The sequence below is a fragment of the Vanessa cardui genome, chromosome Z (assembly GCF_905220365.1).
Source record: "Vanessa cardui chromosome Z, ilVanCard2.1, whole genome shotgun sequence".
Taxonomy (NCBI): Eukaryota; Metazoa; Arthropoda; class Insecta; order Lepidoptera; family Nymphalidae; genus Vanessa; species Vanessa cardui.
The window spans coordinates 1,546,099-1,573,716 of NC_061154.1; the positions used below are offsets into that span (position 1 = coordinate 1,546,099).

Genomic DNA, 27,618 nt, shown 5'->3' on the forward strand with positions numbered 1-27,618 from the left:
TACGTATAGGGGATTTGATCGATATGATCTATACATATAATAAAATTGGAGTGTCTGTTTGTAATATTAAAATAGCCCTTTTTTACTCAATCCTACATATACGTATTTATACAATGTATATATACCAAAATAACATATTTTACAATTTTTGTCTGTCTGTCAGTCTGTCTGTTTGTTCCGGCTAATCTCTGGAACGGCTGAACCAAATTTGACGAAATTTTGTGTAAAGCAAACTTGAAATACAAGAAAGGACATGGCTACTTTTTTGCCTGACACATGACAGCCAACACTCTAAAAGGCTAACGAAGCCGCGGGCTACTACTAGTTTCTAATAAATTTCATTCGAAGCTGTAACTAACGGCAATCGATGAAGTATTAAGAATTTGTCGAAACAGTCATTGTGCCATTTGCGAGCACTTCGATTTTATAGCGTGTTGATACGCAAATAAAATTTTAATCTCATTTTGATTACAGCCATAAAAATAATATGCGTTTGATACCTGATATCGCACTGCATTTAGGTTTACATTTTGTCTGGGATTAGAGAAACTGTTTAACATCAGGAACAAAATGGCTTAAGACATCTGTTACTTATTGACGTTGGTGCCCTTTTAATTTATGTCTATTATGACATTTCATTTTCATTGCAAGTGTAATTTTGATGAACCAATAAATATCAACCACCAGGGGTAGATTAACTTTTCCTATTTCCAAAATTTCTAAGAATTAAGGATAATTTTTTGTGATCGTAAATAAACTGCAAATAACCGGATTTAGGTACAACTACAACCCACATTTCACGCTGAACGCAGCACAGACTATAGAAAAGATAAGCAACAGTTTGGACAAAGATTATTAGGGTAGGCAAACCTCTCACAGTGACCGTTTAAATTCTGAATTTTCGAGTAGCCTTCCCGGTTAATTATATTTAATTGATATTTATTTTAAATTATATATGAAATAATCAAAAGAACGAATCATTAATAGAACTAAACCGGTATACATTAAAAATTAGCACATGCATCATTAGGGAAATTTTCCGATTTTCCTGATCGGGATGTTCAAAGCAGTTCCGTTAATGATATGCAAAATTTATTTGAAATACATAAATACCTTAATTGAGACCGCATAATTATTTGAATAGGCTCGATGATAAAATTTAATTACGTAAGCGAAATAAATTAATAAAATTCCATCAATGTTTATTTTTATATATACATACCTATCTTGTGTTTAGTATATACTATAACATATAGTCTAGTTATTTCTAGATATATTTATTTTGGTTTCATAAAATTGTTTTTATTTAAATCTATTTTTAAGAAGTTTGTTGGTACTCTTAATAAATATTTAAGTCACACGAGTGCACCTTGAACTCGTTGACGACAAAAATTGCCTTTGAAACTACGCTTTGCAAAAAGAATGAAAAGAGTTCGTTAGCTACGGAACCACAGACACTCAAATATAAGCAATCTAACAACCGACCCTAAAATTATAACGCTCAAATAGTTTGAAATAAAATGAAATCAAACACTATGAAAATAATAATTGTATTCTGAAATAATTAATGTAATATTATTTAGAACATTTTGAATGAAATTCATACAATTGATATCAAATTATATAATAAATGCGTTTAGGTTATACATGTCGAAATAATACTATTCAGTTTAGTCTAAATATGAATACGTAAACATACAAAATGAACATAATTTTTTAATGTCTGACCACAAAATAATTAAAATACTTGACTGACATGCAAAAATTTTGCACATGAATTCCTTATGGAACATATGAATTTTATCTGTTTTTTTAATTCATCACCTAAGGTGTTCATAATATCTATGGAACTGAACTTATATATACATATATGTAAGTTCTTATAAAAAAAACATCCATTGAGGAGGTAAAATTGGAGATGTAAGTAATGGTAAAAGTAGGGAACTTTGTCATCATTAAGGCTTCTGTTTATATGAAAAATACTGCATTTCCACTCTTTACTGTATATAAAGTTATCGCATAATAAAACAAGATAAAGAAATGATGAATTTTGCATTCTAATTTCAAACTTAATTAGTTAATTTTATAAGTTAAGAGTTTTCCAGTGTAGAACTATAATAATAATCATAAATCTTAATTTTCAATTTCCTTTTTGTAAGGTTTCGTATCTACTATAGGTTCGGAAAAAAGCCTCAACTATTTAGACATTGTACTGTGGAAACAAATAAGGGCATAACTAAATAGTTTTTATCGCTGGGGATCTACCGGGTTATTTAGAATCGTGGGAGATCATTTTACCAAAATTTAAAAACTATTTGAATGGGCCACATCGTTTCAGTACATTGCTCAGTTGATCTTTGTAGATTGTCATTGAATAAGTAATTCGTCAATTTACCACCAATATCCTGTTTAAATCGCCATACCAGAGGGAACTCGAGACAGCCGTAATGGCTACACGACAGATAGAGCAAAAAGTGATCTGGCATCCATTCGACGGGCCACACTATCAACTTTCCATTTAACGCCCCGTGGACATTGTTCATCTTTTGGAGTGCACTTTTATTACCGAAAAATATTCTCAGTAAAATTTAACGAAAATCTTTTTATTATTTTTACATGTCGACGAATGTAATTGATTCGTCATTGATATAGAATATTTAAGTACAGAACTGAGATGGCTAAGTGGTTAGAACACGTGCATCTTAACCGATGATTCCGGGTTAAAACCCAGTCAAGCACCACTATATATATGTGCTTAATTTGTGTTTATAATTCATCTCGTGCTCGGCGGTTAAGGAAAACATTATGAGGAAACCTGCGTCTAATTTCATCGAAATTCTGCCACATGTGGATTCCACCAACGCGCATTGGAACAGCGTGGTAGAATATGTTCCAAACCCTCTCGTTGGATTTTTAATTGCTCCATAATATTTCCTTTGGACGAATACTTCTGATGAGAGTCCGTAACAAAAAATCATTTTGATTTCTGTACCATCAGATCACCAATTTAGAAACTATTTAAATGTATCACATAACAAATTCCATATTCGAAATTGCATTCATCAAATTAAACAATCAAAATTTCACATTCATTAAGCAAGTAATGCCAAAAATGCTTTTTCAATATAACGGTCTAATCTATATAGACATATAGACTACACTAATATAGTATATACATTGCAAAGCCAGTATTACCAGCGGTACAAATACATAGTCTACCTACGTTCCAAAATGCCACTTCATTTCCAATCAGTAATCTACAATCACAGCTACATCTTTGAGAATTAAAGCTGACGGTTGGATTATGGAAGATTAAAATTATAAAACATTTGTGGACATTTTTAAGTACAAGAAAATAGTAAAAATAAATGCTCATAAAACTTCAAACGTCCATAATCGAATAGGTGTATGTATATAATATGGTCAACTACAGTACAGCTGTATGCTTCAACTATATTACACTAATTATAATATTAAAAAATAACTAAATAGAGAAATAACTTCTCAATCAGGGTTTTTCTTACGTGAATATAAACCGAGATGGCCCAGTGGTTAGAACGCGTACATCTAACCGATCAATTTGTGTTCAAACCCAGGGAAGCGCCACTAAATTTTCATGTGCTTAATTCGTGGTCATAACACCACGTGGGCGTTGGTAAAGAAAAACATCGTAAGAAAACCTGCACGTGTGTAATTTCAATGAAGTCTTGAAGGTTAGTGGCGTGAAAGGATTAATTATTCGAGTATCGAGGTCCCTATGGTTAATGTCTAGTTAACGATTCTACAGCAACAGCTGTTAACCAAATAACGACTTCATAATGCATGCTGGCTAGTAACTATTATTTGAATCGAACGAATGAAATATCCTTAAAATAAATCGGTTTTGCAAAGCATTCTGTAATATATTTTCACAGGGCTAAGCGTCTTTGTAAATGTTTGTGAGTAATTTAAATAAATCGTAGTTGTAATTGCGTCATAAATTATTATACAGTCAACATTGACTACACAGTATAATTCTAACTAATGTCCGGTTATTATATTGAGAAACGATACATTTTGCTTAGGCATCGTGTAACCTACGTGGCGTTATTCAAATGCTCTACAAAATACGTTTCGTATGTTTCGAAATAGGCCTGTGACGTCATTACTAATAGTGACGTCATAACGACTTTAACGATTCAATTATCATATCGTAAAATGATTTGTTATTTATTATAAAATAGCGATTCTTTAATTATAAGAAATCTGTATTAATTATTACCGATGATTTCAGAAAGTAGTATCCAAGCCTTGTGGTGACAAATCGTAATTAATTTAATTTTTAAATAAATAATAAAAACAATATTTCAATCCACACTACAATTTTAGTGTATGCTTAGTACTAAACGTACCCATTCTAAAACACCCAAATGTAATTAAAGTTATTTATTTCTTAAAGAAATATATTAATATCTATTCCCCACATTAGGTAAAAAATTACTAATATTCCTATTATTAAACTTAGCACTTGTGTTAGCATTGAGTACGACAATAACCCATCAGGTCTGAATTGACATCGCACGTAAAGCATCGCGATATTGACGCTGCATAAAACTTAATATATATTATGAATCCTTACCTGTCCCTGTATCTGATGTGTAGCAAAGGGGTTGACTGAGGGCGACTGGTGAGATAGGGCGCTGTGAGGAGAGCAACCAGGGGGGCTTCGGCCCATCGCGCATCCACTGCTGTACCCCAGGCCGCCAGTGGGCTGAGCGAGCCAGGATCTGTGTGTATGATATGGTAACTAATTATTTCAATTATATCATGACACAAAAGAAAAGTGAGGATATATTGTGGATATTTTATACATGATCATGGATCTTTTGCAATAATTAATTGTACATATATAAAATATACCTTTGCATTAATGACATAAATATGTAATGCGACTACGAAGAATGCGACGGCTGACAAGGCATACCAGTTTCTTACCCCCATCGCGCTGTTGGGGGTAAGAATATTTGTTTCACATTTCACTTCTACAAATTGAGATGACAATAAACAAAGAAACGACCCCTTCATCATGAAAACGACCCATTAATTTAAAAAGCCACAATGACCATTTATACAAAGACAGAAAGATCGATACTAGTAAATTATAACTGTAAAAAATTGCATCTTATCAGTTTAAATGACAAATCGTCCAAAATTTCAGATTTTAAGTATCAATAGTTTTAGCTGTTATCAGTACAAAATTTTATAAAAATCACAAAAATCAATTTCGTAATGACAAAAATAATCATGTTGTATTATTCACATCTGAGTTTTGCCTTTATAAATAATGGTTATTTGGCAAATAATAGTGAAAGTATTTTTAATAACCAAAAATTATACGTGCATTGGAATATTTCATTGCTCATTACATTTATAATAGGCGTGTACGTGATGGGGATATCCCATATGGAAACACGGTAACATTGTTCTACTATTAAAAATTCCATGATTGATATCCAATACTCTAACATCGAATTGCAAAATTTGAAGAATGAGCAAGACATATAACAATGACGAGCCGACCGTCAGGGCGTCGGGGTAGCATGCGTAAGCGATCCAGTGGCGTCCGCCGAAAGACGGAGGAGGGCACCTCTGGATTTTTAGTGGGTAAAGCCGGCGTACTCGAGCGCACCCGACGTCTAGGGCTCTTGGAATCCCACACACACACCCACTCACTCACGTGGGGGAAGCGCTTAAAGCGTTTTTATAGCGAGAAAAACAAAAAGAAAGGACATATTGTACTAATGTCCATAAAATGTAATAATGAATTTGCTTTTAAATATCCGTTGATTGATTACCACGTTTCTAAGATCGAACTTCGAAATTAAAGAATGAGCAGGATGGGATGAAAAATGGTAATATTCCTTACCACGTCAATGGTGGTGACAATTTACCGAGGGTGGCCCCTCGGTTTTCTTCCGACTTCATAAAAAAGGAAAGCAAATAGAGGAGTTATGTATCATATCTATTGTGTAGTATAGCTTTTTTAAGATAGGAAGACGGTCAGGTAAATGAGCCCTTAGATGGTAAAATCAGGACAGGACTTATCAGGACGAGGACTAGTAGGACTCCCGCTTATTCAAAAGAATTATTTGTCGTTTGGACTTTCCCTTTGTCTAAAATTAATTATTTTATAAATGTTTTGTTTGTTGTACGGCTGGAGATCTTCGAAATTACACCGTAACCGTATGGGCAGCTATCGTCCCATAAACAATGGGACAAAAATCAGCTAACGATATTAATACATAATATAGTCAGTCGAAAAATGTATGCACACTGAATAGATAACTTATGCATCCTTAACTTATCGATTTACAAAATGTCTCCTGTATGTGACGACAAAAACCGTAACGTGAAACTAATCTGCTTATGTAGTCTTATTTCTACACCATTCTTGCATCTCAACAACTTTGAAAAAAATATTTTGAATTTTTTTCGCATACTCGTATAACTAAATTTTACTATGGAAGCGAAAATCTCGCTCAACGATATAATTTCAATAATTTGTTGATTTTTTCTAAAGTTATAGATTTTGAAATAGGAATATTTTTTAAATAAAGAACAATATTCGATTAGCCTCAATATTGTAGTCAACAATGTTGTGATCAAAAGCAAAAAAAAACGAAAAAGGTTTTAATCATTTTCATACTACAAATCAACCCTTTAAGAAATATCGCGTTTAGTATCAAATACAGAAGATAAAACTTTGCTCGATAGCAAAACATAAATGGACCATAGTCCGAAACAAATACAAAAAAAAAGGAAAAAAAAGCTATATTGATAACTATGTAAAAACTTTTCAATAAAATGATAAAATATTTTCTACCAATAAAATGAAAATAATCTTTCATGAAATTTGTTTTACAAACCCGATTCGAAAATATTTTGTTAGATTTAGGATTGCAAAAAGGTGCAACTCTATTACACAACATATTGTCTTTCAGTCGATACGATTCTAGAACCATAATGTGACAAACTCCACAAAAGGAGAGCAGACATTAGTTAGCACATTTAAGAAGACTCAAATAAAGGAAGGTTCTCCATTTGAACTCTATCTGTTCGTACATCCGTGTCTATTTTCTAAAAAAACTGCTTATTTAATTTGAACGATAATTTGTTTTCCAGGGTAGATTTTAGTGTATAATTTTAGGATGGCATGAAGATCATTGAGATACAAGGGAACCTTTCGATAACAAACGGAAACGAAAGATAACCGAAAGCTCGATCATCCTTGTAATTATATTATTTTGATTTATTCATAGATCATCAAAATGACGTGAGCACATAAACAAAACCTAAAAGTAACTGAAGGCTTATTCCGTCACAGTAAAGTATGACACAGCCAAATGTATCAGTATCAAAATCAAAATATATCTACTTTATTCAAGTAGGTTTTACAAGTCTACCATCGGTTCTGAAAGTTGAAACCGGCAAGAAACTCAGTAGTTACTCTGTTTCATCACTTAAAAATACAGTCGTACGTAAATGTATCCAAGTAAATAGCGCATTTATACCAAAGCCAGAAGCAACGTCTCGTTACGGCTGAATACCGCAACGTAAAATGTGGGTTTACTCTAGATTAACGTAAGAAATGGTGACGTAACTCCGCCTCCTACAATTCTCGACCAATAAGAACACGTCACACTAACCGACTATTATCCAATAATATAGTATCATTATTATAAGAAGATATACAATGTAAATTTTGTATAACGTGTACCGATGAGTGAAACAATTGTTTATGTGCTGAGCGAATTTCAAACCTATTCTAATTTGCTCATTAATTTTTATATAAGGTGCAAAATTTGGATGTTATAATATGCTACGGCCTAGAGACTTTTGAATTTGGAATAGTGACTTTTAAATTTGGAATAAAGAATATATTATTTCCAATAACGCGTATTTAATTTCAAGTTCGATGTATGCGTTAATGGTATAAACATGTTGTCAACGCATACGTCAAAATTGAAATTAAATAAGTCTTAAATAAATTCAAAAACTTTTAAAACACATTAAAACAACTGTAAAAAACGTTTTTATTTTTTTATGTCAAATGACATCCACGTTTTCAAAATGCGTGGATGTTTGTCATTTTATAAGAAGATAAAAAGATTGGTATAGTTTTTAACCAATAACTTGACGCAGCGTTATAGGCTTATTTGTGATTTTCGCGGCATATAAAATCGAGGCCCAGATTATAAAACATAAAGTAGATGGAGTGCGCAGAACATTACAATTAGAAAGAAAACGAGGCTTCTTCTATATAAAGTAGCTTTTGAATTTGTATTTGCTTTTGTTGCTTCATTACAATATTCAGTGCATACCATCGGCCTTTTTTTTTAAATATCTGTGGGAACAATATCCCATTTCCCATTTTTCATTCAATTTCCCTGCTTAATCTTTAACATTCCATTATCCCATTAATGTGTACTATAAAATATGGAATCTTATTTTAATTTCTTGAAATACAGATGTTCAAAAATGGTTCCATTTTTAAAAAGATTTCAGATCTTCTTTGGATGCCATAAGTTTTAGTTTTAATGTTCCTGATGATGCCCTCGCGTGCGAAAACGGCTAGAAGGACCAATATGAAGTGGCTACGACATATTATGGTATACAATTGTGTGGGTACACAGAGAGGCACTCTTTATTCCCTCTCTCAAAATCCGACAAATGGCACGGACGACGAATCCGATACCACCGGAAAGAGTTCAGACGCATGACCAGTCTCGCTTATACTGAGAATTTGTCGACGAAATAACCAATGACTTTATTTGGCACGATTTGTGGGTCAACCCAATAATCATAAACATCTTACCTCTTCACCAATTTGGCATAAAGTTTTCCATTTGTAGATAAAAATGTAACAAATATGAAAAACTAGCGATCTACCCCGGCTTCACACGGTTGCAATACTGATACTAAATATACTGTCTACAGAATAGTACAGAATACATAAACCTTCCCCTCGAATCAATCAATCTTTTAAAAAAACCGCATTAGTATCCGTTGTGTAATTTTAAAGATCTAAACACACATAGGAACAGATAAGCTACTTTGTTTTAGACTATGTAATGATAAAGTCATCTTACACACAAATGAATATCATAAGCCGATTAATTTCCCAGTCGTAGATACGCAGAAAATTGAAAAGGATTCTTAATTGCAATTTACTAAATTGTCACGATTTAACAAGGAATTAATTTTAGAGAGCGGATTAAAGTAACTGGCTGGGTAGAGAGCTGCGCTGTGGCTGTATATATAGAAAAAAAAAGCAAATGTACAACGTGCAAATAGTCATTGTCATTTTACGATGAAATTAAATCCGAACGAAACCGGTCATCGGTTTCGAAATTTGCGAAAATCTGTTAAACAAACGTGAAGTGTCGCGTGCTACCTACTAGTTCCAAATGAAGGGCGGAATTTAATCTGACATCTATGCGGCGCGCCGTGCCGGCTGTGCCGCGAATATGTTCGGGCCGACAAAATCTTGGCGTAGTATGTATGCAGTTTGATAAAACATTATTAATAACGCTTTTGTTTGATCTATTATTTAATGCAATTGGTCTATCATAAAGTTGATCTATTTCATAATATAATAAAAACTCTGATATTAAGCTATTGTATGTATTACCAGAGCCGAGATGGCCCAGTGGTTAGAACGCGTGCATCTGAAACGATGATTGCGGGTTCAAACCCACTTACGCACCGCTATATATGTGTGCTTTATTTGAGTTTATAATTAATCTCGTTCTCGACGGTGAAGGAGAACATCGTGAGGAAACCTGCCTCGATGCACGCGTCCTAACCACTGGGCCATCTCAGCTCATATTTTTTTATAAATATAGATTTTTTTATCAAAAGCCTGCAACCCCTATTGACATATAAATATACCTCAGCTTTAAAATTATAGAACGTGTACACAAACCTCCAATTGGACAAAGCCTTTCCAAGAATTCAAAGTTACAGCGACAAATTTAATCAAAATGTTTTAAAACAATATAAATAATACTTTTTAAATACAAAAATATTTATTTATAAAGAACTGTTTTACCTATTTTAATATAATTATTAATTAATTAATACATAAATATCAAACATGGATTATCATTTCCATAAATAAAATTATAACTAAAACAAATAAAAACATTGTCGATTATGGCTCGAGGTAAAACAATTCGAACAATTTATTATACGAAGCAGATATCAAAGAGTACTCAATATTAAAAGATGCATACCCTATAAGAACTTTTTTACACATATAAAAACTATAAAATAATTAAAACAGATAAGAAATGGGATCATAAAAAATTCAAATTCTTATTTACAATCTTTATTTTTGATTACAGTAAATAGTTATATACATAATGAGTCTAATATTTTATATTTAAGGTAAATTTTATAAATGGTAACCCTAATTGAAGAGACTCCATCTCTTGCAAAGTTATTTTTTTAATTTTTTTTTTTATTCTTAATTAGCTACCCACTCAGTTTAACGCAGGTGCAATTTATTGTGGAAACGTTGAATAAGAAAGTAATAAGTACTATGTAAATTATTTTATTTTATTACGTTTATTTATATGATCATATAGTCTGACAGAAATGGGATATATGAGTAGTATGTATTGGTCTTATAACTCAGCTGGAAAAATTGTTAAAGTATTTGATTATTAATTGAAGGAAATGGTTTTATGTTAAGGAAATAATTTAGCGGATTTTGAGATATACGGTTTTCACCAGAAACACACAAGAAAGGTTTACATTGGATTAAATGTCATTGTTGAAGTTTGATGAGATGTTATATATGCATACTTTTTGCGTAGTCCTTTACTCTATGCGTGCCGGGTCTTGTATCTGGTTTATAATGAACTGCCTTCAAGATCTACCTTTCATATTATTGTCAGGAAATAAATTAATTATTTAACAAATCCAATATCTTTGCCGGGCGGGTCATATTCTCCACTTTCTGTCAAAATGTCAGTGTTTAAAAAACCATAACAAATATTTCATCAAAATTTCTAAGGAAACTTATAAAAAAATATTTATGCAAAAAAAAAAAATACGCAGAATCTTCTTTTTTATTTCAACGGCGTCAGACAAGTAAATGTGCCACGTGGGTTTGAACCAGCGCCCACCGGCTCTTGCATTACAGGATATATAAGTCACAAAGTCAATACCCCAAAGCTTGTCTCACACATTATTTCCTTTATACCACACAAGCCTACACATAAGAACAAATTATAATTAAATCTAAATTATCGGGTGAATTGATGATATGTAAGGATTGCCAACAAGACAACTATAAAGAAGTGCATTTAACAATTATTAATAAAAACTAGTAGTGTTAGAATTCATGTGATAGGCAAAAGTAGTGTATGTCCTTTTTTGGAGTTCAAATTTCATCAGGGTCAGCGGTTTGGTCGTGAAAAGACAGATAGACAGACAAAGTTACTTTCACATTTATAATATTAATATAGATTTTAGAAAATATTCTTTTATTACATAGGACTGGCAAATGGACAATCTGATTCTAAATGTTCACCTTCTGTAGATATTGGTCGATTGGTATGACTTGGTGGTAGGGTTTTGTGCAAGCCCGTCTGGGTAGGTACCACCCACTCATCAGTTATTATACCGCCAAATAACAGTACTCAGTATTGTTGTGTTCCGGTTTGAAGGGTGAGTGAGCCAGTGTAACTACAGGCACAAGGGACATTACATCTTAGTTCTCAAGGTTGGTGGCACACTGACGATGGAAGGAATAGTTAATATTTCTTACAGCGTCATTGTCTATGGGCGATGGTGACCACTTACCATACGGTGGCCCATATGCTCGTCCGCCAACCTACACCATAAAAAAAATTTATTAACGATTCATTTTATGGCCAATGTGCTACATTCCTTGATAAAGTTATATTACTTGGCCCTGTATTTACCCTAATCAACTTTCCCTTCAAATTGAAACACATCAATACTATTACTACTTAGAGATAGAATATCTGATGAGTAGGTGATAACCAGACAAGCCTACAACCAAGAGGTTTACCTTCAGAAATAATTATTTTAAAATTGATTAAAATCCATACATGTTTGGATATTTCCTTTTTTTTTCCACTCCTGTTTCCATTATTTTTAGTCATGGTTCTGAAGTTCGTCAGCAACAGCCAAACAAAAAAAAGATCGGTTTCAAAATAGAACTGTGAACTATTTCGTTTTGCCTATTTGTTATGTATGTATAGATTATTTCGTTTCAAAATCGAATATAAAAAAAAATTGATAACGAAATAAAGTATATCGTTTTAAAAAAAAAGCATAAGCTGATATCTGAATCATAGTTTTGCAGCGCTATTTGACCTCCTTGCATCGGTTATCAGGGAATATCAGTCACGTGTATGCAATCTGTTGCCAACCGTTCAAACGACCTTATAAAAAATAAGGTCATATACCTGATCGATTATAGTATCTTTTATAATTATATAATAAAGTTAAAAACATGTTTTGGTAAATAATAATAATTTAAATATTTTAAATAATCACATTGAAAAGTTCCACCGGTTTAACGGTATATCGGCAAAAACAATAATTCCATATCGTAACTGTTAAATAGTTTACATATTATTGAAATATATTTCAATAATAGTTATAATATAATTGACTGGGCTGGTACTAACTGTTAAACTGTAATCATCGGGGAACTGCTGCATATATTCTTATAACCATTCCTTATATGGATAACATCTCTATAATACTTATTTGATACATTTATTTACATGAAAATTAATTAATGCTTTATTTATATGAAAATAAATAATGAAAATAGTAATTATATAACGCGTGGAATGATGGTAAGAACGTAAGAAACGTTTCCAAATTGAATTGTGATTACACATACAGAGATAAAAATGAGCCAATTTTAATTTCGTATGCAATCTGTATTATATAAAAAAAATGTATGAAATATGAGCACAGATAATTAATAACCAAATACTCGTAAGTATCAATTTCGCACTCGTGTAATGCCCATAGTACAAATGGTTGGGGTACCATCAATGATCACAAGTACGTTTGTGAGCCTATTTTGTTCCTCTCAATTTAATTCAAATGCTTTCCAAATAACAGACATTTCAGTATTATAATTGAAACAAATTACGGATAGCTAATCTGAAAATTCTATGTTACATAATTTCTCATGGCAATTGTTATGTTTCAATTTGATAATTTACAACGATCACTCATCGTGTGCATGAAAATAGTTGAAATATTATTGAGAAAATAGCAATTAACGCATTTTGTTATGACCTAAAAGTTGCTACCTATTTATGACCACTTCGAGAGAACGCTGATTTTGTTACAGTAAGCATTATATATATGCACTTTTACAATCCGTTGAGATGTCAGGTTCAATGCATCTGGCAATGCTTCAAGTTCGGACCTATTGAGATTTTCTGAAACCCAATAAAATTTTAATAGTCGGACTCGGAATCAAAACTGTCCCCGGGAACTATAGTTCATAACTAGTTTGATTATTTATCAAACGCAATTTAAGCGTTAACCAAAAAAACAATCGATATAATTCCTACGATAATAATAAAAACACGTATTGACTTATAAAAAAAAAAAAACGATAATATTCGGGGGTTTTTTTATCGGTGTTGAGTGACCCTTGTGTCATTTTTTTGTGATACAAGCGATCGAACAATCGCTGATATAAAATGTTTTTGATTCACAAGCGACTACTTATACTTTAAACTTAATCATATATTTTATGTTATAGTAAAATGCTTTGTATTCGTCATTCGTTAGCAAACAAATTACACGTCAAAATAAATCCAGTTACACAATTAAAATTTAAAAATGTATCATCGTTTCCACGATGAGCTGTGAAGCTGGCTCAAATTCGAGCACTATTGAGCTTACGTAAACTAAATTGAAGTTTATTAATTAATCTAATCTAATGTAATGACAACAAGATGAAAAAACTGGTGGTAATTCCTATAAAAGTCTATAATTCATCTGCTAATATGATGCGGTAAATTAAGCTCCTTCCATAAAGGATAAAGTTTGAAACAATACATTTACGGACTATTACTACAAATATAATAATCGTATCTGAGAATGCGCGGTGGTTAGAACGCGTGCATCTTAACCGATGATTGCGGATTCAAACCCAGGCAAGCACCACAATATATACGTTCTTAATTTGTGTTTATAACTCATCTCGTGCTCGGTGGTGAAGGAAAACATCATGAGGAAACCTGCATGTGTCTAATTTTATCGAAATTCTGCCACATGTGCATTCCACCAACCCGCATTGGAACAGCGTGATTTAATATGTTCGAAACCCTCGCTTTAATGGAAGAGGAGGCCTTATCCCAGCAGTGGGAAATTTAAAGGCTGTTACTTTATAATAACCATAAGGAAAACTTGATACTCTAATGTTAGACATTCTATAAACATGTCAGTAATCTATATAAACAAACATATCTTTGTGTGCAGTACAATTTTTGTCGCTGGCGTTCAAACGCACAGTTACTTACGCTATTTAAAAGAGCGATAACAATCTTTTCGATCGATTTCATCATCACTCAACTGTATCCCTGCTATTGCATTTCCCTCTTCTATTCCTCTCCATGTCATTTTGTTTTCTTACTCTTTCGATATGAGTGTTATTAATTACCTTCTTCTCTCGAATGTCATCTTTTAGGATTCCGTAGCTCTAAAGAAACTCTAACATGGTCACTTAATTGTTGGTATTTTTGTCTGATTGTTCGTTGAAATGAAGTCTCTAAGTCTACGCAGTCATAAGGCATTGCCTATGTCGCCTATACAAACACAAAGGGAATCATTATTCTATATTAACCTAGAATCATGAAATAGCAAAAGGCAGAATCTTGTAGAACAACTATGGAAAAACCGAATTCGCGAGTTCGAATCACATTTTGCCATATGCACACCATGCATATAAATGTTTTATCCCTCATGACAAAAGAACAAAAAATTATACTTGGTAAATAATTTATATTCGCAATAACAACTCATAATTTTATCATAATACAAAGATAGTTACGAATATATCTTAGTTAATCAAGACGATATAAGCGGCAAGGCATTCGCTGTGTTACTTCACGAAGACACGAAGCCTTATTTTTTTTTTAAGGGAAAATTTATCGATTGATTTAATTTAACCAATTAGGTTTATATTTTAATTAAAATATAATACAAAAAAGTTACAGGGAGCTCGTAAATAAATAAATTCACCAAATGTACTGTTCAGGTAAAATTTAAAACGTAACAGTTTTTGTCTTAACTATTTCTAAAAGAAAAAAAATATTTAAATCTGGAATCTGGTTTGTAATTATACGTGTTTTAGGTACTACAAAGACCGTCAATTAAAGTTCAATGTTGTCAGAGATACTGAAAAGGGCATAGAGTACCTATCACCTGGAACCTCCCCCTTTTCCAAAACCAATCGACCGGGTCGAATTTTGATGATTCGAGGCCCTGGGGCAACAAAGGAGTAAAGGCCTGGAGGCAACAGAGGATAAGGCCGCTAATTAATTTGAACAATTTAATTTCTGTAAGTTAATTTTTTTCAATTTTTTATTTTTAGTTGACCTTTATTGTAATTTAAAATAGAATTTTATAAACACGGAGATAATACATATATTTTACTATGTCTAAATATTTATTACATATAGATTGACTCATATAAATTGTATGTTGTTGTGTCGAGTTCAAATAGGTAGATAAAATATTAAACAAATATTTGGTACAAAATACGTTACATATATTTTAAACGGAAAAAAAGTGTTAATAATATCTAAATAAGCTATTCTCAAATTAGGCTGAGTTTTAAAAATAAATGGTTTCACTCTCGTATGGGAAATTGACTGTGTACCAAAATAATAAATAATTTACATGAAATATAAATAAAGTAACTAATCTGATGATTGCCAAAAAAATACAGGATGTATTATTTTATAGACTATTTAGTGATTAAGTTTTTATTCAACCGATTACATTTATTTGATTTTATCTTTATTTTGTTCTTGGATACATATAAACGGTCACAATGTGCGTTTGTTTATTAAATATAATAACGCACATATGTAAATATTTTCGTAATTAATTAATTTATCTTGACACGTTAACATTTAATTATGATTTTATTGCTCTACGTACAAATTGTGTGTAATTATTTTTTGAATGAATATTTGTGTTTTAGTATATACTTTTTAAAATAATATCATATATAATTTTACTTTAATTCTGTACCATCCATCATTAGATATTCTAACATCATAGAAAGTACAGGCATAATGGACATAACATCTTAGTTCCAAGCGATTTATATTGACCACTTACCATCATGTGGCCCATTGGTTTGCTGGCATACTTATATCATAAAAAACATCATGAGTGGTCCATTCTAACATTATTATTTCTGAGAAATAAACTGTTGTACGCTTTTAAAGTTAATTCATGAAATTTATTTCGTTGACATTCAATACGGAGTAAGATTGAACCCTTAAACCATTAAGGTAAGGTTTCGAAATTTTAAAAATAGGTTTATAGTAATTCCATGCGTAATATAATAATAGCTGTAATGAGGAATAATAATTAATAATTTGGCCAAATAAGCTATTAATATATTTAATAATTGAACAATAAAGTTCAAATAAAATTCGAAATGAATATTGCTTATTTTAACAAATAATAAATGAAGATGCATTATTTAATATGTTCATCACAGAATATATAAATAATCATATCATCAGGTCTTGAGATGCCCCAATACTGGTTATGGATGCTTTCAGTACGATAATACAGTAAAAGTCAAACATATTAGAAACTATAAGATCTAAATGTAGATATATATCGCTAGTGTTTATTAATTAGTAAAATTATTTTAATATAATCTAGACGTTATATTAAAGGTTGATAATTTGTAATCTCAGAAACTATGAGCATCAGTACATACCCACACACATAACACACGATATACAGTAAATAAACACACATATTCATCATATTTTCGAAACAGACATGGTTAATTCAAATTTTAGAGACGGCTGAAAATCCGAGTCGAGGCGTTTACGCTTTCACCGTTTACTGAGCGTATGAATAAATAGAGTATATGTTTGCTCATTATTTACATAGCTTTGAGTTTTTATATTTATCTTATAAAATAGTAACATCCTTATGTTTGTCTAATATATATGGTGAAGTGTCTCTTTATGTTTGTCTCTTGTTGCCTGTCATAGCGATAAAATCCGAGAATTAACATCAGCTATAACATGAGAAAATTTAAGAAAAATCTGATTGATGGCGATTAAACTATTTATCTCTTCTTATACAGTTAGTAACTCTAACAATTGCAAACCTTCGTGTTAGCAATCATACTAACTGTAACATACTTTTATAATTAGTGCTATAAATGTCATGTCAATTTAAATAAGTAATTTTTCCTTTTGCATGAGGTATTTACCTTGATGTTTGATGGGTTAAAAAGGTTAAATATTAATGTATTAGCTTTTTAAAAAGTAAGAGAAGAATATAAAGAACTGTAGTATTTAAAGAAATTGGTGTCGTAGTGGAAACCCGTCCCGCCGGCAGAGCCATTGGGCTCCAAATCAATTAATTACCTATTATGATTATGAATATTGTTTAATACATTTGCAAGTTCTAGTGAGTTTATCTTTGGACAATTATATTCATAGTGCATTCCAGTGAAATGACAGTTCAGAAACATCAAAGAAAGTTTTGAAAGAGTGCGTTTTATAAATATTTGTAAGTTTCAATAACTTCTCAAGTATATAACCAAAAAATGCTCAATATGAATACCACAATAGAGAGAGCTGACTTTACACGTATTTTATTTAAATATGCCCCAAGCTTCGACCACAATATTAGTTATTTACTATTGCTATATAGAGGTGGCGAATAACCGTAAAACGATTTGACCATTGAGACAATGAGACAATGAGACAACATCACATACATCACTCTGATCCCAATGTAAGTAGCTGAAGCACTTGTGTTATGGAAATCAGAAGTAACGACGGTACCACAAACACCCAGACCCAAGACAACATAGAAAACCAATGGTAATCTACATCGACTCGGCCGGGAATCGAACCCGGGACCTCAGAGTGGCGTACCCATGAAAACCGGTGTACACACCACTCGACCATGGAGGTCGTCTAAGGGTGTACAGACTAAGGCCGTAATCTCAATTCCTGAATCGTTCTCGGTAGGGTATTCAACGACAAACTATTAAACAACAAACTATTAAAGGCTATTCAAAATTGTTCACTGGTAATCCTCGCGTAACATGTCAACGCACTGATACCTAGTTTAGGCCGTATTTTATAATTACATAATGTTAAAGTTTATTTTAAACGACTTCTTTTTTAATCTATTTTAATATTTATATATTATATTCTTTTTTTTAAAATAAATAAATTAAGATTGTATGATTTTTATTCGGTTTATAATTGAGATTTATTTTACATAAAATTACTGATACATAGATGTACAAAAACTTGTATTGTATGTAATTGTATATATACTTGTATTATATTGTATACTCCATATGAAGTAACTCGAAACAACGATGAGTACGCGCGTTAAATGACACAATGTGATAAGCGACATTGCATATCCCCATAAGTCGAATTCGAATGTATTAATTTCGTACACATCGCAATTTCTACAAAATTCAATTTTATATACGAAAATCAAACATTATCTTAAATTGATCGAGAGGCTCCAGTCAATATTTTTAATTCATTAAATTTTCTTCATATTTTTGCTTTAGAGAGCATTTTATGTTGGCAAAATTTTAAAAGTGAGATACGAGTCGAATTCTTACGAAATTACACTTTTGTTATATAATAGGGGCTTATTGAATATTTCATGAGTTAATTATTTACAATTAGAGATGTATTTAACCGAATGAAATAAAATTAAATAAAGCCATAATATCATCCTCCTGCCCTTAACCCAATTCTACTTGGGGCCGGGGCAGCATGTCTTGTCTTTCCATACTTCTCTGTCAGACGTCATCTCACAAGTAAAGTTATTCTTAAACATATCGTCTTTCACACAATCCATCCATCGTTTCTAAAATAATTAATCAGATTGTAAATTCAAACTTACGTATCGTAGCGCGGATACGACGGCGGATAAGGAGAAGTGGACCCGAAGTAGTTCCTGTGGCCCAGCGAGATCGACTGCATGTGCGGGTGCTGTCCCACATGCGTCACGTAGCCCTCTCCGAATAGGGTCTTAGGGTAGGGCGTCGCTCGGAAGGGCCTCTTCATCCTACGCCTCCTCTTATAGTTTCCATTCTCGAACATATCGACGCATTGGGGATCTAAAATAAGTCTATATTCACAAAAACTGTCCCCAGTAAAATGGTCATAAAATAAATGTAATGATAACAAAGGCACAGCAAAACGAACACATAGTTATTTAGCAGCTGCAGCACGAATAGTTCAAGTAGGACACAGTCCTTATAGTACGTTTAGTTAATAAAAAAACATATATAACAATAAACTTTAAATAAATTAAATCAATAACGCTGGTACAAAAATTTGTTGAGCTTGTAAATTCCATCTGTGTTCGCGAGCATTTTTGCGTGGCAAAGTTTCGCTGGCTACGTTATTCGCATAGCATATAGAAAAAGGGCATGTACACACTCGCAACCAATGTTATGACTAAATTTCACATAATGAACAATAAACAAAAAAAAACAACAACAAAGACTGATCTATAAAGCGCGGAAGCAAATTAGAGGAGTGTTGTAATATTGCAAATTCGTGTTCGAAAATTGAAAATTGAAAAGAAGTTACATCATAGGATTCTCGATATCCACATAACGACTCTTTGATACATAATACGTAGAATACTCGCAACCAATCACATTAACGCATCACCTTGCACATAAATACTCCAAGCTCTAATGCACTTCCACGCATTGAGAACACATATCAACTTACCAAGAGTCCAATAGTTCCCCTTTCTTTCACCGCCTCCTTCTCTCGGTACTTTTATGAAGCACTCGTTTAGGCTTAAGTTGTGCCTGATGGAGTTCTGCCATCCCTTCTTATTTTTCTCAAAGAATGGAAACTCCTTGGTGATATAAGAATATATCTCGCTCAAGGTTGCGCGTTTAGTCTGGCTGTTCTGTATAGCCATTGTTATCAAAGCCACGTAGGAATATGGTGGCTTGGTAAGGACTTGGGAAGTTGGGGTCGTCGACTGGGGCTTCATTTCCGCGCTTCCTGGACTAGCTGGAGCCGGTGTATTTGGTTTATTCTTTGTATCGCTGCTGCAAATAATACCCGACTATTTAATCACTTCGTTAACTCATAGTATCCACGTTCAAAGCAGTTAATACTTCTTTAGATATGTGCTATGACTTCGCGATTGCATTAATATAATTGGGATGTTTTATCACATAATACAACATTCGCAGTATTTTTTTTTTTATATTCGAAACAGTGAATTTACATTACCTGTTGGAGTTGGCTCCGTCCTCTCGTGATAGAGGTGGTAGGGTTAGAGTCTGATAGACTCTTGATAGCTCCTCATCGCCTTTGAGTATGGGGTTTTCGGAGGTATCAGGACCGTCTTGGAGACAGAGGCGACCGTCGTACGTCGAAGTTCCTGGTGAATAATTGCTCACGATCAGGCCAAAATTGAGATTTCGTCAGTTTTCAAAGTCATTTTGAGACAAATATCAAAAGATCAATCAAAATTAAGAATACTTATTTAGACGTTCGTGAACCACATGATGTATTTCAATAATTTATTACTTTATCTGTTAAACTTGTTTTACTATTTAAGAGAGAAAATATATAAGAGTAACTATCTAAACAACAGATCTATAATAAGTATGATCTATTTATAAAAAATCTACATTAATTACAGCTCGCTAATGTCTCGCCTATATAAGTTTTAATTATAAATTGTTTACTTATCAAATATTTTTTCTGTTTAATATCACGTTTTTCTATTTTTTATAACGCCTATTTTAAGTTCAACAAACATTAAATTTTATTACCAAATATAACATTCAAATTAACCAAATAAAATTGTTTAAAGCCTGCTGTTATCATCACTAATAGATACTATATATAAAAGCAGCTACAAACGGCTCCTAAATAACACGAATAAAAAGGGAAACTTAAAAGATTTTGTACGTAAAAGCAAACTCTAAAATATTGTCTATTTTATCATTTTATCGCTAATTGAAATTTCATCATTATTAACCAGAAATTCAAATCTAGCAATACATTCTAGGCTATAGAACATTGTGTTATTGCAATGTTAATGTATACGCAAGATTTAGCCGATCCTGCGCGCACGTGCCTCCGAATACGGTTTTCTTGGAATCGTGGTTTAGTATCGGTAGCGGCATAAACCTAAACATTTTTGCCCCTTGTAACTATAATACTTATCATTGTAAATACACAACCTATGCATATAACGGACCCTTTATAATTAGCTTGCTTTGTCCATCTCTTTTGAGCACTATTATAACCTAACCTTCAATTGTTGGAACAACTGATATCTGATAATATATTATACATTAATCTGAATGTTGATTGCTCGGTCACAGACGATGACGTGATAGGCAGCCAATGAACGTTCAGTGTTTAGGCGAATTAGTTAATCTGTCACTGCATTACCGCCAGTTTTTGAAATTATAATATTCGTACGTTTAATGAGTTAAGTGAACTATGAATCTTGAATTTATATTGTGAATTTAACTTGTACTTGAACTAACCTAACCTAACTATATTACTTTCTGGCATTTATCGTCTTAGAATAAAATTGTTACAAAAAAATAATATTCAGCTATTATTTATAAAAAATATATATTTAATATATTAGGTAGCTTGAAATGCAAAAGACTGAACTGATCCGAAAGATTTTATTTCCATGTAGAAACGCTTAAATAAATAATTCTTTTGAATGAATATTATTCATTTCAAAAACGTATACAATGTACCGATCTCTGTAAGCTTCTTCGAATTCACGTTGAAATATTTCAATGAATTAAAAACAGCCGACACTTATTTGTAAATCAGTAATAAAAGAAATATATGCAATTAATTTTACATTTCACTGACAATTAAAAACAATTTTCAGTAACGTTGAATTCATTAAATAGCAATTAACTTTGATAATAACCATTAATAACGTGTAACAAATGAACTATGCTAATGTTGTCGTAAAATTTTGTTTATAGATAGTTCAATTCGCGATGACGCTCACTCTTTTATCCAATCGCTACAACGCAAGTGTGCGACAAGGCTGCATGTGTGTGTTATATTGCTACAATCGTAGCTGTGTGGTACACGCACACTAACTTAAATGACAGTTCTAAGATTCATAGCCAACTCGAAATATGCTCTACTTCATAACCCTGATCTCTAGTAACGATATTATTTATTCCATGTGAAATTATCTTTATTATCCTTCCTATATTTTTTGATAATTTAAACAATTGAACCTATCACAAATTATATTTATTATGATAATTGATTCACATTATAAAACGTAGAACAATAATATTGGATGGTATAAGAGATTAAATCAACGTAAACGATAGCAAAAACACAATTTAATAAAATAAAATATTTAAATTTTAAATCGCATTTATATTTTCATCACACAATATATTCATAAGTCTGATGTCCAAAATGAGATCGAATAAGCTTAAAAAATTAATATCTACGTACCAACATATACAAGTATATATGTAGTACGTATAATAATGTCTCATATGAGTGTACTGTTTATGATTCAGGGCCACGTGAGAAAGCTTGCGTAATGCAGTAAATCTATTTAAAAATTCATCGATTTTGTACTTTCTGAGTTATCTTTATTTTTCCAAATAAAACGTTTATTGTGGAAAACGATTTTTGGTAAGCATCCAAGACTATTATCAAGTCATATTATATATTAGTTCATCTTTAAAAACTTATGTGAGAAGAAAAACTACGAGAAAACGTAATAGAGAAACTTTACCAATGAGTTGGTATCCACGGCAAAGTTAATGACTACCCATGTGTACCGAGCTGTGGTTGACTCAAGACTAACGCAAACGCATGACTTGAGTAATCCCCACCCCCGCAACCCCTCGTGAAATGGAGGGGGGGGCGTCGTCGTGAATTACTTAACTAAATTGTTTACGATGACATATCTATAAAATTCTAGTATACGTGTAGTGGTCTACATTTGACAATTAAAATATTGAAGAATTATATTCAAGTTCAGTTTATGTTTATGAACTGAGATAGCCCAGTGGGTAGAACGCGTGCATCTTAACCGATGATTTCGGGTTCAAACCTAGGCAAGCACCACTATAAGTGCTTAAATTGTGTTTATAATTCATCTCGTGCTCGGCGGAGAAGGAAAACATCGTGAGGAAACCTGCATGTTTCTAATTACATCGAAACTCTGTCACATGAGTATTCCATCAACCCACATTGGAACAGCGTGGTGGAATATGTTCCAAACCCTCTCCTTAATAGAAGAGGAGGCCTTATCTCAGTAGTGGTAATTGTACAGGCTGTTACTTTACTTTTACTTACTTTATGTTTATTGATAACACTAAACTAAACCTCGTTAATAGCGGAAAGAGAAGATCTTTACTTCACTATAAGATCTCATTTCGTATCTCACTTGTAAAATGTTGCAAATACATTTACGGTGATACGCTATAATGACGCTTTTATCCCTTAAATGTTATAATAATTACAGTCAATGTCGTATTTTACATTTTGACGTGTCAGTTAGAAGTTTGTTTTTGAAACTAACACAGATTAACTTATGAGAAAATATTACAGAACTGTTTTGGTTTTTCTTCTTTATATTCGTAGAAATAGTTCTAGTAGATTATTCTGTATATTTTTGAAAGAAAAAACATTATTATTTTTCATCGATATTTCTTAATTTCTTTCATTTAAGACATTCTGCCAATCGAAAACCATGATTAAACTACTATCCGGTATGTGAGAGTATTTACCTATTTCCAAACAGCCATTTCGAAGAATTTCTCTGCAGAGAAACTCGATATTTCTCATCGGCCGATCGAGCATTTCAAGATAAGGCACCAGGATTTTGACGTACGACTAACGATAGTTTATAGGCATATAAAAAGGCTTCTAAATTAAGAATTTCTAATTAAACCATTCATCATTCAACATATCGAGCGCAGGAATAACGTTTTAAAGTGATTCCGAACCATGCAATTATTAATCCCAACTAAAAAAATCTACTCCTGCTGAATTTATACAAGGAATATTTCCCTTCCTTTCAGTGTCCTGGATTTCGACTCTCGTGATATTCAGACTAATAAATTAACTACACAAAAATATAACAGTCATATTTGCATTCAAAGTTACACCACCGATATAGATAGACTTAGTCTACACACAAAATCCGACGAATCTCAGATACGTCCTAACGAGCTGGACCAACATACAAAACGTCCAGACTGCAACATAATATCCATATAAGAAATTTTCAATGTATCCTCCAAGCTTTGTTAGTAACATATAAGGTAATCCGGATACAGCTGATTGACCGGCTAATATTGCCCTGTTACAAGTTCAGTTGAAGGCAGACATTTGAAATTCGAACCCAGTTAACTGAATTACCAATTTTTCATAAATACATCGATACATGTTGCATTTGTGTGCGTTCGATGTACAATATCTTAGTGTGTATTTTCGTTAACTTTTTTTTTATCGTGAAATGAGATGAAGTTCTTACATAATAATGCCTAATAATATTTGTAATTGAATTTATTGCTGTAGTTTCAGCCATATCTAAAAGTAAGTTTCAGTGTTTTTGTGAGAGCAAACATTTCAATTTACTAATTCGGAACGGAGAATCAGTAACTATGTTAATAATTGTTTTCTGATAATTATAATAAATATTTTACTTATTTTTTTGTACTTAGCGAAATAGTGTAGTATATTTTGTACATTGTGGAACAAACGTTATAATCGTAATGAGTGTGTTCATAGGTCTGATTTATTAGAGAGAGTTTTATAATAATTCTGAAGTATAATAAAAAACCTGTTTTAAAAGGATGTATAAACTTTGTAATTAATTTATAACTTTAAAAGGACGTCTCCTAATAAATCATAACTACATATTAATTACGATTTGACGAAAATCTTAGATTAATTTTAAAAATAAATAACATTCTAATATTTATAATATTTTGGCGTAACGCAAAATATAGCTGTTTTTAAATCGTTTATTTTGATGTAATGTAGTGGCTACGTCACTAGCGCTGTAAATTTGTAAACAGAGCATTGAATGTTCACTGGATAGGTTTGTATAATTATAGTACAACTGTAATTGATCGACACAACATTGTCGAACGTGGATTGATTTGTTATAATATAACGGTATTTACAATATACCGGTAACATATATATGTTCTATGTAAAAATGCGAACACTTTCCACTCAAAGAATGCGTCAGACAGTATAGGGTCCGTATCATGTTCGAACGCCGCCAGGGCATTGTATGCTATGAACAATGCGTATTTATAAAACATTACAGCCGTATCGTTCGCGAAATTAATAACAAATAACAATTGTGAAACGTTAGTTCGGCGAGAATTACCCAGGCTTTTGTAATATGGACTTTCAGTTTTGTTGAAGTATGTTACGGGTATGATGTGAAAATTATCAGACTTCTCTTGATGTTACTAGGAATAGATTCGATGAAACACTATCCTGTGGCAGTTTTATATAGGCAGCCAAGTCTGAGGCATACAGGGATCGCCTCGTATATAGTCGCTCCCAAATCGAAATGTCTTACAACACCAATCTTTTGTGGTCGATAGTTCGATACCTATATGATCTTATTTAATTTAAGGCCATATTTATAAATTTAAAGGCAAATAAGAGAATACGGCAAAATATCCAATGCATTCTTCTTTCATTATTTGGTAGTACTAACGACTTATTGCAAATTTCCTTGCAGCAATTCTTACTATCGTTGTGGTCTATTTAAAGCGTTAATGACATAAGATTCTTGTTCTCAATGTTCCATTTACCATTGGAGGTATTTTGTACGACTTAACTTTACTAAAACAAATAACACCTCATCTAGTTGCCACAACCGATGAGGGCTAATATATTTTTGCCCTGGGAATCGAAATTGCGATATAACGGAATGCTGCTAGCAGTTTGGCCAGCATTCCACGCAGTCCCGGACAGTAACTATTTTTAATATCCATCCATTGTGTTAAGTACATAATATGAATAATTTTTCTGCTAAATAGTAAATGTTGAAATATATTCCAAAGGCTTGTTTATTTGTTAAGTCTTGTTAAGTTCTAATGTATGTTCAAGAGTATTCCTTATACATTTTTTCAAGAGTCAACAGCTAATGTTTTTTTTTTCCTGAAGAACAACGCGGGTTTCAGTAGATAGGCAAATACAGTCAAGTATTATTCAACCAAGTACAACCTCTACCTCTTTCGCTGTCTCTTTTTATTGTATACCTTTTTACATAATGTTATATAAACCTATTTTTATTTACTCTGAATTCAAAAAAAAGAATTTCCTTAGTGTATTTTATTTACTTTGATAATTCATTTCACTGTGTCAAAAAAGTTTTTTATGCTATAGGTTGATAGGCGAGCATTTTGATGGTAAATGGTCACCACGGCCCATAGACAATGACGCTGTAAGAAATATTAACCGACACTTACATCGTCACTGCTCTACCAATCTTGGGTGATTGCCTGTAGTTACACCGAGTCATTCACTGTATTATACTGTTGTTTGGCATTAAGTAAAATTCGACGAAGATTTCCACCATATAACGTCATTGACAACAATCATAAAGTACTAAATAAAAAAAAGATTTTTTCTACGCTGTCTTTAAGTCTGTATGTTATATATTGAACTACGTTATAACGAGCGATTGTCTATGTCGTGATTCAATTTGAATTATCCAATGATTTCGTGCGTGATGCACACAGCAGATGTATGATTCTGATATCTGTTCTGTAAATTTCTCCCATTTAACAGTTTACAAATACATTTCGGATAAATATATCCGATCGCGTTGATCTAAATATAATATTAGATCCATCATAACCTTAACGCCTTTTTAATATATTTATAATGAAGTAGAAATAATTACAGTACATTAAGTGTTAATCTTGTCGTATGTAACTTCATAACAGCGTTGATCATTTTGAGAGAATATCCGACTCTGCTCAGATTCATCCCTGGGGAAAATATCGATTTCTACAGACATTTTTTACTTTGCCGTATAATAAATATACTTATTGTTTACAAGGAAGAAAGACATTACTCAATACAAAACTGTATAGAAGATTTGATATGTAAAAAAAGGAGAGTAAAGTAACAGCCTGTAAGTTTCCCACTGCTGGGCTAAAACCTCTCCCATTCAGGAGAGGGTTTGGAACGTATTCCACCATGCAGTTCCAATGCACTGGTGGAATGCACATGTGGCACAATTTCGATAAAATTAGACACATGCACCTTTCCTCACGATGTTTTCGTTCAT

At 32.2% G+C, this 27,618-nt stretch overlaps 1 protein-coding gene across 3 annotated transcripts in view; it reads right to left on the minus strand.

Annotated features, from left to right (window-relative positions):
* LOC124543246 (forkhead box protein L2-like) overlaps window positions 1–27,618 on the minus strand; it is a 112,850-nt gene that overhangs the window by 10,304 nt on the left and 74,928 nt on the right. For 2 of the 3 annotated variants that reach the window (XM_047121388.1, XM_047121390.1), the window contains exons 4-7: window positions 20,559–20,709; window positions 20,040–20,371; window positions 19,198–19,414; window positions 4,619–4,766 (exon numbers count right to left, since the gene is read on the minus strand). In XM_047121388.1, coding sequence (XP_046977344.1) covers window positions 4,619–4,766; window positions 19,198–19,414; window positions 20,040–20,371; window positions 20,559–20,709 — 848 coding nt within the window. The remainder of the gene's footprint in view (window positions 1–4,618; window positions 4,767–19,197; window positions 19,415–20,039; window positions 20,372–20,558; window positions 20,710–27,618) is intronic. The other variant, XM_047121389.1, reaches the window with a different exon arrangement.